At 37.1% G+C, this 18052-nt stretch overlaps 2 protein-coding genes across 2 annotated transcripts; both read right to left on the reverse strand.

The window, feature by feature from the left end:
* Nucleotides 1-1769: 1769 nt before the first annotated feature.
* On the reverse strand, nt 1770-5259 carry LOC137408233 (charged multivesicular body protein 5-like). Its single transcript, XM_068094658.1, has 3 exons — nt 4734-5259; nt 4128-4227; nt 1770-2394 (listed from the first exon to the last, which is right to left on the reverse strand). Exons 1-3 carry the CDS (start codon nt 5154-5156, stop codon nt 2255-2257), a joined length of 663 nt encoding a protein of 220 aa, XP_067950759.1. The 5' UTR covers nt 5157-5259; the 3' UTR covers nt 1770-2254.
* A 2070-nt stretch (nt 5260-7329) lies between these two features.
* On the reverse strand, nt 7330-12114 carry LOC137408031 (uncharacterized). The gene is made up of 2 exons (XM_068094421.1): nt 10876-12114; nt 7330-10821 (listed from the first exon to the last, which is right to left on the reverse strand). The coding sequence occupies exons 1-2, from the start codon at nt 12112-12114 to the stop codon at nt 7330-7332; spliced, it is 4731 nt and encodes a 1576-aa protein (XP_067950522.1).
* Nucleotides 12115-18052: the final 5938 nt, after the last annotated feature.

The following is an 18052-nucleotide window of genomic DNA, read 5'->3' on the forward strand; positions in this document are numbered from 1 at the left end:
AGATGCACTAAGAGTAGAAAATAAGTTTATGCACCGGGACTTGAATTTTTGTTTTGTGTTGTTTCCAACATATATTGTGTAATAGTGTGATTTTTAAGTGACAAAAATGGAATAAGCGAATTAAAGAATTATTACGTAAAGAAATAGAAACGACATGATATAATCATTATATATCTACTCATATTAAAACAATTTTTTGCACTAAAATTTTAAAAAATTGTATAACCAAAATTACTATCCACAAACGCTGATAAGTTCTTAAATCAAGAGTTTTAGGAATAGCCATTTTTGGTGAACATTTTTCAAATTTTCAGTTTGTAGAAAAGAGGAATCTCCAGATTCCAAGGGAAATGATGAAATTTTATAGCCATTGCTCAAAGACTTATGCAAAAAATATAAATACCACAAAGGCTCTTTTTTGATACATTCATAACCCACTTTGACTTCGCTCAAATTAGTAACTCCGTGAATCAATGGTGGCTGCCTAATGCTGATTGTATCGCAATCCCTCATTGGCTAGTCTACATTGACTTGGGAATAGATAGATTGAGCTGTATTTACGCCGGCCAATTAACGCAAATTAGACTTTGAAACAAAAAATAACAAACAGTAATGTAGAATTATGGGTATTGAAAGAAAAAGCACTTTTTGCAGAGCACTGTTCTATTGCGTGGATTGGCAAGGTGTTGGTGTCTGTTATGCGTTGTGGATTTACTGGGAAAGTAGGAATGTAATAAATAATCAGGTAAATTAAAGATGTGATCTGAGTATTTTAGGCAACTAATATGTAATAACACAGCTAGTTCCTCAGGGCATGTAAATGCTAATCGTAGCTGTCCATATCAGGTAGCGTAACCATAAAACAATTTTATGGAAGCACTCAGATTTTTTTGCATTAGTCTTTGATATAAAGGAGTCTTTGCTATAAAGGAATACCAGTTTGCAGTAGCATATGACATACTAATACAAAACATACGATTCTGGTAAAAGTAATAGGCCCTTTGGCTTTACATCCATCTTTCTGAGCTGATCCCGAGCATGAGGTGATAGTTTGGTTTTGAAAATAATAAAGTCGCAATGGTAACTGTCTATATCCATGGCTTGAAAACCCTAATTGATTGTCTAGCGTTTTTTTCTACTTACAGAAATATTTTGTAGCTTAGATGTCGGTGCGTAACCGAGAAATATCTTTCTTAGATAATTATTGAGATGCTGCCTAGAGAATTAGTTTCCAAAAACAGTATCTGTCATTCTATTAATAGAAAAATCCATTGCTGAAACGCGTAAAATGATGTTTGTATTGGTATAAATAGCGTAAAACCTTATTTGAATACCACCTCTATTTGAATGCCGCCTCCAATTGACGGCCACTCAAAAAGGGTTGAAAACTAGAGCCCCATGGCGTTCAATTAGAGGTTTTACGGTAATTGCAAACATGAAAAGGAGACCTGCCATTCCTTATCAAAACACGCTGCAGCAGCTAACATTAAGAAACTGTAAAATTGAAGAATCACTAAATTTGTCGCCCTAAAAAGGTTCACCAACCCATGCAAAAGGTTTAACCACTTTTGTAAGTATCGACATACTGTACATTTAAACTCGCAGGCATCCCAGCGTTCCTTAGGCTTAAAATGATTGACAAAAACAGCTGCCAAAAAATAATGCAAGTTCCATCGAGTCCCTTAGAACTCTTACTGTAAACATATCAGGCTCGCTGCAAAATACAGCAAACAATTTATGCTGTTCAGTCATGAACAACCTAGTCGACAGCCGCGAGTAGACTTTATATTAAAAGAAAAAATCAAATTTTGATAAACAAAACCATAAAGATATATATTATTTATTTTTGATATTTCATAGTAACATTTTCAATTAGTATAGCATAAACTTACACATTACTAATAACCAGCAAATAATATTCACCCAAGCAGTAACCATGTGGCATATTATTATATCGAGTTAGACCACAGTATCTCTGACAAACTTTTGCATGAGCTCTTTTTAGACAAATAGGCAGAATATAGACCATCACCGCGGCTGATAGAAATATCTTAAGTAAGTTTAAATATCACAGAAGATTCACAATTGAAGATTTATTCATGTCTGTTTATGAATTTTCTCGAGTGCAATCAATTCACAAATCACAATAAATGTACCACACATCAGGCTATCTGTGACTGGGTAAAATAAGATTTAAGAATATAAAATATAAAGAATAGAGTTTGATACCACTGGCAAGCCCCTAGGTAAACCGCTACTGCTTTGCAGCTTGAGGAATTTGCGGGAGTCCAAACTCATCGACGGGCACACCGGCAGAAGACTCGGCTCCAGGCAATGCCGTAGGAACACTTGGAACTGTAGCTTCATCCAGATATGATGTATCATCATCCAAAGCTAATAAGAGCAGGAAAAGATGTATTGCAAGACAGCGATACAAATAGCGATGCCGGTTTGTTAGCAAATGTAGAGCGCACCATTGAGCAAAGTTGAAAAACGACAAAACTACTAAACAAATTAACAAAAACAACGATATTTATAAGTCTAATCTAATCTAAAATTTTCCCACTACACCCTTCTAGAAGGAAGGAAAGGTGTGGGAACTCTTTTATTACAAAAATTCTTTACTAAAAACCTCTCAGGTCTCGAGTTGTTCTCGGCCAAAAAGAATTAAAAAACGTATTTGTCCGGATTGTTGGCACAAACAGACCTTTCTGTCGAGTAAGCAGGTCTGTTTGTGCCAACAAGTAATCCTTTAGATTTTGGAAAGAATCCTTCCTAAGGAAAAAATTATTACAAAACATTTCTAACTTTCTTTCGTTGCAATCGCCATTTTAAAATATTAGCAAACTTGCAATCGATAGTAGATAACACAAAGTTTGACATGAACAATACCTATACAGTGTTACTACACATTGTGAGTCCTAACCGGCCTATGGTGCAAAAATATTAATTTATTAACGCTGCTTCCTGGCATACAATAGGTTTGGAAGTTGTTTGCTGCTGACGAGTTCGCACCCCCACCATTTCAGCAATTTGAAGTTGCAATTACCCTACAGGATGAAATTATTCGCGGAGTTAAATTTCACAAAAATGGTCTTCTTGAAGCATATTCACGGATCAAATTATTCGCGGATGAACACATTCGCAAATAATTTAATCCGTAAAAGCAGCTAGCAATAGAGTAAAACCTTCACAAACGTATACCACGCGTTTAGGTTTTTGTCTAGCTAAGAATTTTATGTCGATCATGCTGAGCTATAAATTTTTGACTGTATCCAGAATTTTCATGAACGTTCATCAATTTGGAAGCCTCTGGTGAACCAACAACTTGTGGTAAATTACGAGTTTTTTCAATGTAAAGAACTGCACGAGATTTTTTTCGATGATGATGCCGTGCTGAATTCCGTATAACTTGTGATAACCTTGAAAAATTTTGTAAAGAAGTGTGATGCATTGGTAATGGGCTTAACTTAAAGCCCGGCGAAGATTTTAAAAGAGTTTGGAACTCAGCTACCTTTGCTAACTCTGCCTGGCGGCTAGTTTTTAATCTGAGGTGGCAGTTATTCTTCCTAGTGTTAAAATTAAAACTTATCATTCACAGATTCTAATAATTCGTGGATTTGACAGTACGCAAACTCGCGAATTATTAAATCCATCGAATATTTTCATCCTGTAGAGTATATATATGCACATCCAATATTCGCGATGTATCCCTCAAAACCAAATTTGTTTTAAGTGAACTCGCTTTCGGGTCGCGACCACTTTTTAATGTATGCGTAGTCAACTAGTGGCACTAAGCCAGGATGTTTGATCACAATTTTATTTTCGCGTCCTTTATTGTTGTGCTTTATATTACAAGATATCACCAGAATTCACTACTTAGTATAGAGGACTTACTTCAGAGGTCACATCAACTACAGTCATTTCTAGTGAGGAACATTTTTGAAGCTAGACAAATGGTGTCAAATAATACTCCCGCAGCAAATACCTTCGCAAAAGCTTAGTGAAGCAAAATGGCGTCGATTGCGTTTGGATTTTACCGTTTCTATGATTTGGAGTGAAAGCAACTCTGAGCTCATTTGAATCATGGAAACACAGTGTATGAGCAGATAAAAGCTGAGGCAAACCTAAGTCATCTCCGAGAGCATCCAACTCCGCTGCCAGGTCATCTTCATCAACTTCTGGAGTGCCATAACTCCTGCCCATTACCTCATTAATCTCATCAGCCTGTTGAAATAAAAAATAACCGAATAACTGTGTTAATCTTCGCAATTAAATGACTTAAACACACAGAAGGTACATCAATATAGCACGAAAAATTTATTAGCATGAACACAAGCCTGAAGCATGGCAACATGTTATGAAGGCCACAATTTACTGAAAAAGTTTTACATTGCAGTTGACTCTGCCAATTTGTTTGTACAAATTGTTATTCTCATAGGCAGTTAAGCTATGAGCAATCATCCCATAATCGTCAAATTGAGCTTATATTATAAGCAGCCTAACTACTGTTTAAAAAAAGGTAAGCTAAAATAAATCAAGCATTCGCAAAATTGAGTAGATAAGTTCTATGTTTTAGATATAGATATGAAAACGTTTGACAAGCGGAATAGATAAAAATTAATAGTAGAATGAAACAGTTCTTAAATGTATATATATATTTATAAGAAAATATAGAATACCAAATTCTTCATATTAGAAGCACAATAATTCAGTCGTAAGTACTAGCCTACCTGTTCCATCATATCTTCCATTTGGTCTTGAAGGTCATCAATGTGATCGATGTTGATGTCCTTGTACGCCTTTTTAAATTGTTTCACACCAACTTTCATTGCATCAACTGTGGTTTTTGTGTCCTTCAAGGATTGAATCGTGTAGTTTTGCTGCTCCATATTGAAGGCTTGATTTGAGAGGTTGTCGCGCTGCCCTTCGTACATTTTCTTTTGCTTCAAAACTCTTAATGCTTTCTGTTTTACAATATTCTTACTAGGTCCTTCCCTCATTTTCTTCATTTGTTCTCTATATTTCATCAACTCGGCGTCAAGTCGAGCTATCTTTTTGTCCATTGATTCTCCTCTACTTTCAATATTACTGACGCACTCATTCATGTCTGGTGGCGGAGCTTTTGGCTTGCCTCGTCCAAAAAGTCTATCCATGCTTGAATGTCGTAGTATTCCACCAGAAATTAAAGTGAGTATCTGCTTGCTAAGGTGGTCGTTGCGATAGTGAGTCAGAATCAGCTACTCCTTCGTCGTTTCCTGTAAGAGTACGGAGGAAAGCTTTTGACAGCGAGCATCGTAATGGCATTTTTAAAATAAAAGCGTTTGTATCCAACGCTACTATTGGATAACTGAACGACAATTCAAGAAATAATCTTGACGAAACGCAATAACGCGGGAAACGTAATTCGATGCTTCCAATATTTTTTGTTTATTTATTTTCTCTCAGTTATATACTTTTGTGCTAGTGTGATGCGAATGATTATAGTAGTCTAAAATTTTAATCGAGGATTTATGCGTATATCTTCACTACACATATTTCCATTAAAACTCTGTCCATAAATATAATCAATATATACTTTGTCTACACCAATGTGGAAATAAAGAACTAAATATATGCAAATCCACTATACATTCACTCTAAGTTACATTAATGTCATATATTCTGATAGACCCTTTAAGCGTCTGTGAAACGCCAAATTGGAGCATTGGATGGCGCCCTGTAGATTAGTTTGCTGCCAAACTTGCCAGGACGTCACACCGATGTTCAGCCCCCGTTAACACACGGCGTTTATTTAATTTTAAACTTCTGATCGCTCACAACCTAAGTTTTATGGAAATTCCGCTGCATGTTTAGTATACTCACTATTTCGTTAGGTTCGACTCAAAGAAATAATCTAATTTATATGCTTAATAAATCCCAAAATCCCACACATTTTGGTAACTAACGAGTTTCACTTTATTAAGCTTAATGAAAAAAATTGAAAAACACTGCTCACGTTAGTTGAAGTTGATATAGCATGGATAAAACGATATTTTTATATGATAAACATGCATGTAGTTTTTGCTGGGTTTTATAGAACTATCATTATATTACAGAAGAAAAAGATTTAAAAAACTTTTTTAATATGGCTGAATGTCAGGTGGTTCACTTTGCCAAGGGATGTAGTAACAGAGATTTTACGTATTACATTAACGGTAAGCAACTAGATATTGTGACATGTTTTAAACATTTGGGAGTAAATACTGCCAATGATTTTAACTGGGACCTGCACATATACAAAATAGCGGCTAGGGCGTCCCAAAGGCTTGGTATGATTAGGCATGTTTTGTATGGCACCCCAAGAGAAGTGAAAAGGACCGCAATACCTCACATTGGTTAGGCCAATAATGGAACCATATTTAATGAGACAGATAACAATTTTGGAAAATGTGCAGAAGAAGGCAGTTCATTTTATTTCAGTAATTAAGGGTACACTGAGTGTATCGGAGGTGTAGCGAAAATGCCACGAATCGAGATGACAGCAGGTTTTGCGGTGGTTTAAACTGAACTGATCGTATTCTGGTAGATATGACTGTTTATTTTACTGATAGCCAGAATAGACCGTGAAGTCTACAAGAGTACATGTCACAATAAAACTACAGTGTAAAGTATAATAACATAAAACAAACATTATATAATTGACATGAAAGTCACATTAAAACAAAAGCATTCAATTTAGTCAAATAAAATACATATAGGTATATAATAAAACTGACCTTTTGCCTCCGTAGGCCTGCTAGTCTCTCACTTATAATTTTGTCACTTATTGATAATAAAACTTTTTGTGCTGGGTTACTTGCTGCCCACAGCACTAAAACTGCTACTGCGTGGCTAATCTGAAACTGGCGTATATATATGTAAAAGCAAATATGAGTCAGCACGTACAATGTCACCATTAGGGAAACCAGTGGAAGTCGTTTAGAAAAACCGTTTCCAGTGCGGCAGCATGAGTATGTTTTAATAAGCAGTGTAATTATGGCATAACTGATATTTTAATGTGTTTCGGCAAGGTTAATAGGTTTCATGCGTGGCCCGGTGGTGGCAGCGAACTATAGACATTACAATGAACTGTAATTTGTGAGTGCATAGGAAATGGTACTACTAGCTGACTTTACACTTCACACTCCCACCTAAATTTGCATTAAATTTAAGATGAAGGGTGTTCAAGTTTTGTTTTGTATTATGTAAATATAATTGACCAGTAATATGAATTCACAATTTAAGTTGCATATGATCATACGATAAAATGGACTATAAGCAATTGAATAAGTGTACTAGATAACATTCTTAAGGTGACACAAGCAGGATCAGTTTCTGTACTGGTCTATCTATAACCTTTCTATTGTCGATAGGTTTTCCCTTAGCGTCCAGATCTGGTGTTGCAAGCATTACTGTTGCTTTTCTCACTCGTGAGTCAGCTCCGAAATGTAAAGCAACTATCTTTCCAGTTGACCAAAGGTTCCTGGGCTGGTTTTCGTCTATGATCAAAACAACATCTCCCACTTTGAGGTTTGGCTGCGGATGCTGCCATTTACTTCTCGTTTCTATTTTGCTTAAATATTGACTGTTCCACATTTCCCAGAATTCCTGTGCTAGCTGTTGGGTTTTCCTATACATGTGCCTTCCATACAGCTCATCCGATGTGAATTCTCCTGGGGGTGGTAAAATATTCTGAGATTTGCCCGTCAGTAAATGGTTGATCGTTATAACTGGTTCGGTGTCCGTTGCACTTATGGTTGAGAGAGGCCTGTTGTTTATGGCTGCTGTAATTTCCATGAAGGCTGTTTGCAAACTTTCTGTGGTTAGTCGTCCGGAATACTTTGGAGTCATGCTGTTGAGGATACTTCGGATTGTGCGTATTTGTCTTTCCCACAAGCCCCCCTGATGACTTGCTGAAGGCGTATTCATTTTGAACTGTATTTTGTTGTCTAATAAAAATTGTTTGGCTCTGGAGTCTTTCATTTCTAATAGATCCCTTTCTAGCTGATTTCTCCCACCAACGAAATTTGTGCCATTATCGCAGAATATTGTTCGTACTTGTCCTCTTATGGCTTGAAACCTTCTCAAAGCTTGCAAGAAACTATCAGTTGTCAAGTTGTCAATCAGTTCAATATGGATACCTCTGGTATAAGTACATGTGAACACTATGCCCCATCTTTTAATCTCTGACCTACGCTCTTTGACAAGAAAGTGACCAAATACGTCGAGCCCAACGTGAGTAAATGGCGGAGAAGGGGTGGTGCGTTCTTCAGGTAGCAATCCCATGATCTGCTCTGTCGGTCTGCTTCGCTGTAGACGGCACTTGATGCAGTTAAAAACAATTGATCTCGCTAGGGCTGTAGCTCCTGTGACCCAGTAGCCAGCTTGTCTGACTGCTGACACAGTCACATTAGTGCCTGAATGATGAGTGGACTGGTGAAAGTGGCTGATGAGCAGTTTGGCTAAGTCTGTTTTGGGAATGATTAGCGGCCGCTTTTCTTGAAAGGTTAAGATAGACGTTGACCTACTATTGACTCGTAGCAATCCAGACTCATCAAGAAATGGTGTCAAACTGCGGATTTTGCTGTCCTTGTTGATTTGTTTCCCAGCTGCTAACTTCTTGATTTCTTGCAAATAAGTTGTTTGTTGTAGTAGTCGAACTATAGCTGTCTCAGCGTCTTGCATTTGCTCTACAGAAAGTTTCAACACTTTCTTCAAGCTCTTGTTTCTTAAAATGGATTGAAAGTTTGCTATGGCTCTAACGAAACGTCTCCACGAGCTGAATTTCTTTGAAATTGTCTCAATGAAGGATTCTGAAGTACTTTTGGCCATTAGCGCTGTTTTAAGGTTCTTTACCTCTGGGTCATTTTTTAAAGTTTCTTGATAGTCTTTGTCACTCTTTACTTGTTCATCGATAGTAAGTTGCTGGAGAAAGGCTGGTCCTTTGTACCAATTGCTTGCTGCTAGTTGTTCGGCTGAAGCACCCCGTGATACAATGTCGGCTGGATTTTCAACTCCTGAGATATGGTACCACTGGTTGGGGTTGCTGCTCTCTCGGATCTCATTAACTCTGTTTGCTGTGAACATGCGGAATTGAGTATCACTGTTCTTAATATATCCCAAGGTGGTTGTAGAGTCTGACCAAAAGTATTCTTGGTCAATATGTGTCTGCAGCTCTGTTCTAATAAAGTTGGCAAGTCTCACCGCTTCCACTGCTGCTTGTAACTCTAAGCGAGGAATCGTTAGCCCTTTGACAGGTACTACTCTAGATTTGGCAGAGATCGGTGCAACGTGCACTCTTTGTTCTTTGTTGATAATCCTCAAATAGGCACAGGCACCAAACCCTTGCAAACTTGCATCACCAAAATAATGCAGCTCACTTCTGAGAGCCTCTCCAAAACCAGCTGGTTTTAGACACCTTGGTATTTTAATGTTTTGGAGTTGGTCAAAACCATCATTCCATTTTCTCCATTTTTCTTGTAAATCAGGGGATACGGTTTGGTCCCAACTTTTGTCCTCTTTACAAGACTGCTGCATCAAGATTTTTCCTTGAAGGGTAAAAGGTGCGATAAGACCAATAGGATCGTACAATTGGGATACAGAAGAAAGAATGCCCCTTTTAGTAGGTGGCTTCTCAGTCTTATTGTTAGTAAAAGTGAAGGTGTCACTGTCTGTGCACCATTCCAGGCCAAGTGTTCTTTCTGAAGGTAGCTTGTCTTTGTAGATGTCGAGTCCTTGCAAGTTCTTGCTTACTTCAGAGTTTGGGATGGTTTCAAGCACATTTCTGTTGTTGCTGAGAAACTTGTGCAAACAAAGGTTGACTTTTTTGCATATGCTCACTGCATTCTCGATCAAGTCTGTGGCTTCCTGTTCGGTTTTGACGCTAGTTATGCCATCATCTACATAAAAGTCATTTATGATGAACTTTGCTGCTTCGGGATATTTGTCTGAAGAGTCGGCTGCTACCTTGTTTAGAGCAAAGGTAGCTACTCCTGGAGAGCTTGTAGCTCCGAATAGATGTACAGTCATCCGATACTCTTTGACAGTCTGCAAATCAGCCTCTACCCACAAAAACCGTAAATAGTTTCTATCTTTTTCGTCGACTTTGAAATTGTGAAACTTCTTCTGTATGTCGCATGATATGGCTATAAGTTCGCGACGAAATCTTAATAAAATTCCACGCAAGCTGTTCATTTGGTCAGGCCCAGATAGCAGTTCTTCATTGAGACTTCTGTTTCCATACCTTGCACTGGCATCAAATACAACGCGAAGACTTCGCTTTTTAGGATGAAATACAGCGAAATGTGGTAAATACCATGTCTGCCCTTCAGGTGTGCTTCCGTCAGGCACAAGTTCTGCGTGTCCACTGTTTATCATATCCTGCATAAACTTGAAATACTCACTCTTTAGAATGGCATCACCCTGCAATCTTTTGATGAGCTGTTTAAGTCTTTTCAAGGCTTGAGACTTGTTGTTTGGCATGTATGGAGTAGTAGTAAAAGGTAATGGTAACGAAAGAGAACCATCATCTGTTGTTTTAGTTCCACTTTCTAGTATTTTCAGGAAGGTCATGTCATTTTGCGACATCTTTCTTTGGTCGTTTATGTCATGAAACTCATCGTTTTGTGTGGCGAAACAGCTCGATGGTAGTGCATCAGCACTTGGATTTCCTCCACATAGTGTCCAACCTAAAACTGTTCTCATAGCAAACGGCTCTGACGCATCTGCAATTATCGACTCATGTGGTGCTAATAGGTGAGAATTGTCTCGTCCAATCAGCATGTCTACAGCAAGGTCCAGCTTTTATGAGATGAGGTGGGCGATATGACTCAAATGAGGTATGGATTTGGCTACCTTTTCGGTTGGTATTTGGTTCTTATTGTGAGGTATAGTTTTTTGCTCTAGCGCAACAATTGAAAAACTAGAGCTATCTGCTGCTGGTCCAGTTCCTTTAATGGAGAACTTATACTTCTTTCTGTACCTAGTTTCTTCTCCTGCCAAAGTACATATTGTAACCTTTTCTGGTTCACCATAAGATTTCAGCTTTATCTGATCTACTGCATTTTCTGTGATATTTGTTGTGTCAGATCCATTGTCTAGTAACGCATAGACTGTCATTTCGCGTCCATTTCCTGATAAGATCGTTACTGGAAGAAGCATACTTAGTAGTCCGATTTGGTTGGGTTGTTTAGCCATAGCCACAATATGTTCCTTAGATGGTTGAGTTGAGTCTTTAGGGCTTGCTTGCGAGCTCTGAGCTACGGGTATTTTTTCTGTTTTGTTGTACTGCTGAGGCTTTTCACTTTCCCAATCGCTGCGTGATTTATGGAGACAATCTGGATGTGAACGTTTACAGACTTTGCACTTCCACCGATTAGAGCATTCATTGTGTTTGTGATTACCCTTTCCACAATGGAAACAGAGGTGATTTTCCTTAAAGAACTGTAAGGCTTCTTCATATGTGGCCTTGACAAGCAAATTACACTGGGCTGTATGGTGATTGTATTGATCACACTTCTTGCAATACTTGGTCGATTGTTCTGTTGTCATGCTTTTCCTGTCTTTCGATGTTGAAGCTTGCAATGTTTGCAACTGCTTCAAATTTGCTCTTCTATTTAGCTCCGAAAACTTGTCACTGCGTGTACTTTCTTTGGTTCCCAAGATGTTAGCTGTTGAAGCTTCCTCATTAATGAACTCCTTGAATACGCTGAAGGGGGGGTAGTCATCATGGTCTTTTTCATACTTACGTATTTGGTACTTCCACTTGATCTTTAACCAGTCAGGCAGCTTCTCAAGCATTTCTTCGTTGCTTTCAGATTCATCAAGACTGTTCAAATGTGAGACTGTTTGTTTTGCGCTAAGTAAATGACTGAGAAAGTCTGCAAACTGTTGCAATGCTTGACCATCCCTGTTTCCTATTTTAGGCCAATCTTTGAGTTTTTTCTTCAGATGACGAGCTATGTTCACTTTTTTCCCAAATCGTTCTTGTAAGAGTTTTCTTGCTTCAGTATACGAATTTAATGAGTCATCCAGCAAAAAGCCTTCAACACATCGGCGGGCATCGCCACTGATAAACTTCTTGAGTATGCGCATCTTTCTAGCACTTGTTGTGATGCCTTCTGCGTCGAGAAATTCATCAAAATCGGATTCTCAATCTCTAAACTTCATCGGGTCGCCGTAGAAGATTGTCGGTTCAACTATAGTACGTTTTGTAATTTTGACTGCTTCTGTGATGGAGTTTGTTAGTCGTTCTAGAGCACCGTACTCCTGACTCGTGCTTGTGAGCTTTGGTGTCGATTCCTGTGAGAGGCGATTGCTTGCGTGTTGTGTTGGCGGCGACTTCACAACTGACCTAGAGAGAACTGGCTGCTCATTTAAACTTCGAGAAGGAGATTGCATATCAATGGTTGTTGGCATCTCCACTTCTGCTGATTGGTCAAGTTCAACACTGAGTGGTTGACTAGTAACTCTTCTCAGTGTTGGGTTTAACCGTTCTTGAAATTCTCTTCTTGCTTCTGCTTGCTTCTTCCTTTGCTCCTCCAGCATTGCTAGCCGTCTCTCCATCTCTTGCTCTATTAAAGCTTTCTCCTCTTCTTCCTTAGCTTCGACCTCATCCAAAACCCCATTTAATGATGCAACATTTTCTTCTCGCTCGCTGCGATAAATTGCTCTCAGGTTTTCAACTTGTTCATCTGTTTTATTATTACACAGAGTATAAAATTCTTCACAAAGCAATTGTATTTCACTACCATCATCTTTCTCAAGGTGAGACAAATAGGTATACAATGCATCATAATCAGTTCTGTCTATGCTAGAAAAACTCTTTTCAAAAGAATCTAGTTTTGAGCTAACCACACTGATTATTTCTGTCTTTAGTTGGCTGGCTTTATTCTGTTTACTTTTTTCAGATGGCTTTCTATAGCTTCGCTGTTTTACAACATCTATACTGCTCAAATGTGTCGTACTTTGTTCACTAGCTGCCATGCTTACAGATGGTGCCTCTGCACTTTCTGTTTCAGTTACATTTTCAAAAGAATTTGGGGCATGATTTTCTTCATCAGCCATCGTTACTCAACACGGTGGCACACCAAATATTATGTGTAAAATCAAAGTTTCTAATAGCTGCGATGAGTATTGCACCTGGTTAATTACTGCTGCTGCCAAATCTGCACGATATTACTCACAATGCCGCGGCAGCAAACCACAAAATATGTAAGGATTGCGATGAGTTTGTGCCAATATTAATAGCCTATTAATTCATCTCACGCGCAAGCGACAATAGAACGGCTGACTAAACTTCTTCCACCAAAACCACAAACGCTGGTGACACTCTAGCTGCTTTTAACAATTAACGAACACAAATTTTCATGTAACTGCCTTTCAGATTAGCCAGCACGGTTTACAATATGATTCTAAATAAATCAAAACCAAATTGTCTAAACAAAGACTGATAGCAAGCTTGTTCCAAGTTACTAAAACTGGAGTTGATTGCAAGTTTGAAAAGAAAGCTTGCAAAAACACTGATTGAAAAATAAGAATAGAAGTAAATTGCTTATCTGTTCCTGTTGAGGAGAGTTGGGTTGCTGTGGTTTTCTGCTGATGCAATAGGTAACTGCCTTTTGCTGAGTTGACTGCTTTAAGACGATAATGTCCTGTACTGATAAATGTTACGTATGCTGATTCTCTTGATATACTGATCGACTGCTGTGGTTCTTTCGTTCCACGAATAACTGATTGTTCAACAATTCTAACGATATGTCTCTTACGTTGAATAGCTGACTGTTTTCTGATGATCCAGAAGATTTGTTGCTTCTGTGCTGATTTACTGATTGTTTCTTATTCCACCATAGGATAAGACTTCACTGTAGCGAAAATGCCACGAATCGAGATGACAGCAAGTTTTGCGGTGGTTTAAACTGAACTGATCGTATTCTGGTAGATATGACTGTTTATTTTACTGATAGCCAGAATAGACCGTGAAGTCTACAAGAGTACATGTCACAATAAAACTACAGTGTAAAGTATAATAACATAAAACAAACATATAATTGACATGAAAGTCACATTAAAACAAAAGCATTCAATTTAGTCAAATAAAATACATATAGGTATATAATAAAACTGACCTTTTGCCTCCATAGGCCTGCTAGTCTCTCACTTATAATTTTGTCACTTATTGATAATAAAACTTTTTGTGCTGGGTTACTTGCTGCCCACAGCACTAAAACTGCTACTGCGTGGCTAATCTGAAACTGGCGTATATATATGTAAAAGCAAATATGAGTCAGCACGTACAATGTCACCATTAGGGAAACCAGTGGAAGTCGTTTAGAAAAACCGTTTCCAGTGCGGCAGCATGAGTATGTTTTAATAAGCAGTGTAATTATGGCATAACTGATATTTTAATGTGTTTCGGCAAGGTTAATAGGTTTCATGCGTGGCCCGGTGGTGGCAGCGAACTATAGACATTACAATGAACTGTAGTTTGTGAGTGCATAGGAAATGGTACTACTAGCTGACTTTACACTTCACAGGAGGCACGCAACATTTTTAATATCAAACTCTTAGCGCATAGACAAAAGAATGCTCGCATGTCTTTAATGTTACAGTTTTTATCTGGTGGTGGTCACAGTTCGATCATCAACAGTTTTGAACATATACAAGATTTTATTCACAACCATAAAGCTAGACAGGCAACAGGCCGGGCACCCCTGGCATTATCCGCACACCAAACATTTTACCATCAAAGCTTTGCACCCCAAACTTCACGTATATTGTGTGGCTGTGATTAAATGGCACTAAAAAAATTTTTGCATGTTTTTGTGCAAGCGTTTATTTATAAAGCACCATTAAATTGATGGCCTTCTTTTGCCCGTCCACGGCGTCTAAAGGCTCTATTTTAACCTAAAACCTAGATTATATATTAAATTCATATTGCTCACAAAAAAGAACAACTATTTTCTTTTGATAAGGTCTCCTCAAACTTTTTATCAATCTACTAAACCGCCGTTTTAGTTAAAATCACAGGTATTTGTTATTGGGCTGGTTCTTGGACAAACACCTCTTGCCGGTCCTTAGCTGAGTTAGTGTAATGTGAGATTTATCATGGACATCTATTCAAGGGTAGTGTTTGTTAGTATTGTGTTTAAGAACTTGTCGGAGGGGTTTTGAAATATGGAATGTTGATCACTTGCTAGGATTTGCTGGAAAATGCGAATCTATTTAAATGTGGCTAAGGGTCTGCAGATTGCTGTTGTATCTTTCCAAATGATTGACAAAGTGTTTGTAATGAATTTCTTTTGAAGTACTCAACTGTCATCTTACATGTTTCATATTTACTAGATATTTATGGTTGTAAAACACATTACACATGTAAGACAGCCAACAAAGCATACTCTGCGATCTCGCCCAACTTTTTCAAATCTAATGACACACTCATGGTACAAAATTATGTGTTGATAAGGTAAAAAAATTGGGAGTCTTGCAATTAAAGTGGAGCTGTACTGTACTGAACTGTGGTTGTACTGAACATTAAAAATAAAATGAATAAAATAATAATATAATGAATTAGCAATGAAATCTGAACAAAGTTGGCTGTGTCTACATATACATATGTATGCATACATACATGTATATATATATATGTATACATATACAGTGCACCCTCAGATTACGATTTTGATCTGTTTTAGGGCTGGCATCTTATGGGGAAAAAATCGTGTTTAGGGGTATAGAAACCATATTAACTGATTAATGCAAACATCCCCTGGAAAAAAGTCGTCAAAATTTTGTATAATTGCTGTACATATTAACAACTAGTAACATATAGTATTTTGACCTTAGTAACTATAGTTACCTACAGTAACTTTAGTGTATTTAGTTGTTATGATCTGCAATAAAATGTAACATTATAATGTACTGTAGGGATTTCTTACCTTCCAGACAGATGTGTAACATAAACTTTGAATTTACCTCAAACGAGTTTAGCTTACTGAACATACACACAAACCTAAGCTTTAGTATGTATTTTCAACTATGATACTGAATTTCACCTTTTTATCACTAAAATATTATCATTTAGTAGTTTCCAGCTTCGTTTTTAATATAATTTTAGCCATTCTCATTAAAACCTTTTTCAAACTAATTTGGCAAAAAAGCCCGAATGATTAGATGCTGTTTTCGTAATGAAGCGGATTTTTTTTAGCAGAAAAGTTGTCTGACCACTAAATTCTTCTTTTTGAAGGGATGGCAACTCCAATTTTGCTATCGGTTTAAAGGGAAAATATTACCGATTTACACATGGGAATTGCTGAGCTAAGAAAAATCGGTCATCGTGTCTCTTTCATGCATTTTGATAATATTTGTGGCAAGCAGCATTGCGCTGTCTTTGTTATTTTGACATATGTAATAAGCACACGACTGTCGAGTTTAACCCCGGCCAAAATTTTATTGAATCTGTGTGGTAAAAAAGATTTGTGTGGTGAGGTGAAAAAAATTATCATGTTCCACATGTAAGGCGAAAAAATTGTATATAAGGGTAATCGTATCCTGAGGGTGCATTGTTTATGTATACTTAACTTCATTAATTTTTTTATGACTGTACTGTTGTTTATAAAGAATATTTGTTAATCAACTTATTCAATTATTTGTTCAAACCAGAAAATTTTAACATTTATTCTATTGTAATAATTGTTGTTTATATGTTAACCACCACTAGTGCAAATGACAAATAAATGTTGTGAATAACAAATAAATAGATAATAATTACAACAATCAATCGTTTAGATAATGGATAGTTGGAAAAAGTTTGAGATGCACCAAAAATAAAAAGCTTAGGATAGAGCAATAATGATTGAAGATAATGCCCTCTCTCATTTATTTACTACATTTAGACTACATTCATTTAATGTAGCACAATAATTACCTAATATGAATAATAAACTACCTATCACTGCAAGCACTGCTGAATAAAAGGTAGCATCATCGCTAGCGCTAGTCCTATCAGTAGTCTCCATCATAGCTGTAATATGATTATACCAATACTGAAAAAAGAATGGATGTTGTTGTTAGTAAGCTGATAAAATAAATTTATTAAATATTGAACAAATTATTGAAAAACCGGACTAGTGAAACTACTTATCAAGCGAGAGAAAGTCTTGCCAGCAAACAAAAAAACTTATAACAATTAGACCAGTTAACTAGATACCACTGATACCTGAGTGATAAAATTTAGACAACTGCAAAGGAAAAGGCCTAATGCTTGAATGACATGCAGTTACATTCGTTTGCATGACTATTCAAACAGCAGAGCTAAACTTGTTGCCAGCGCACAGGCAAACCATAAAACTATACTATATTGTTGCGTGGTACATAAATAATAATACTACATATTATCGGCAAATAAAACATATGCAGTGATATCAAGGTTTATAAATATGTTAAACGTGTGTGGCTCGCATTACTGGCCTGCACTCACGGTTAACTGATTGGTTTATTAGAATATCAATGTAATTAGTAATAAATTACTCATCATAAATATACTGGGATAGTAGTAATAACGAAAAGCATCGACTCGAGTCTTTTTGCTTATTAAAAAATGGAGAATCGAGTCAATTTGTCTATGATGACAGTAAAGAATCGATTCATTTCTTACTTTTAGGATACACCGAGTTATTTTAATTCTACAGTAAGTAAAAGATACTACAGACTCAATTCAGTTTCAGTTTGTAAATTGAGCGTAAGACTTGCTCGAGCAAGCGTGTAACTTGAGTGCCCATCTCTGCTTCTTCCTACTCTGCATTACATGCTTACTATGCATCAACAGTTGGCTAATAAATGCAGTGGAGCCTCTACTTATGGTGGCCTTATGGGGTCTACCAAGTTTTTAACGTAGAATACAAAATTTGAGTCTATGTTTTATTCTACTACTAAACTTTCCGACATAGGCTGCTGGAAGCTTCTCAAAGCAAAATTGTGTGAGTGAAAGTTGATTGGCTGTTGCAAGAAATTAAAAATAGATACAAAAATATTA

The sequence above is a fragment of the Watersipora subatra genome, chromosome 11 (assembly GCF_963576615.1).
Source record: "Watersipora subatra chromosome 11, tzWatSuba1.1, whole genome shotgun sequence".
NCBI lineage: Eukaryota > Metazoa > Bryozoa > Gymnolaemata > Cheilostomatida > Watersiporidae > Watersipora > Watersipora subatra.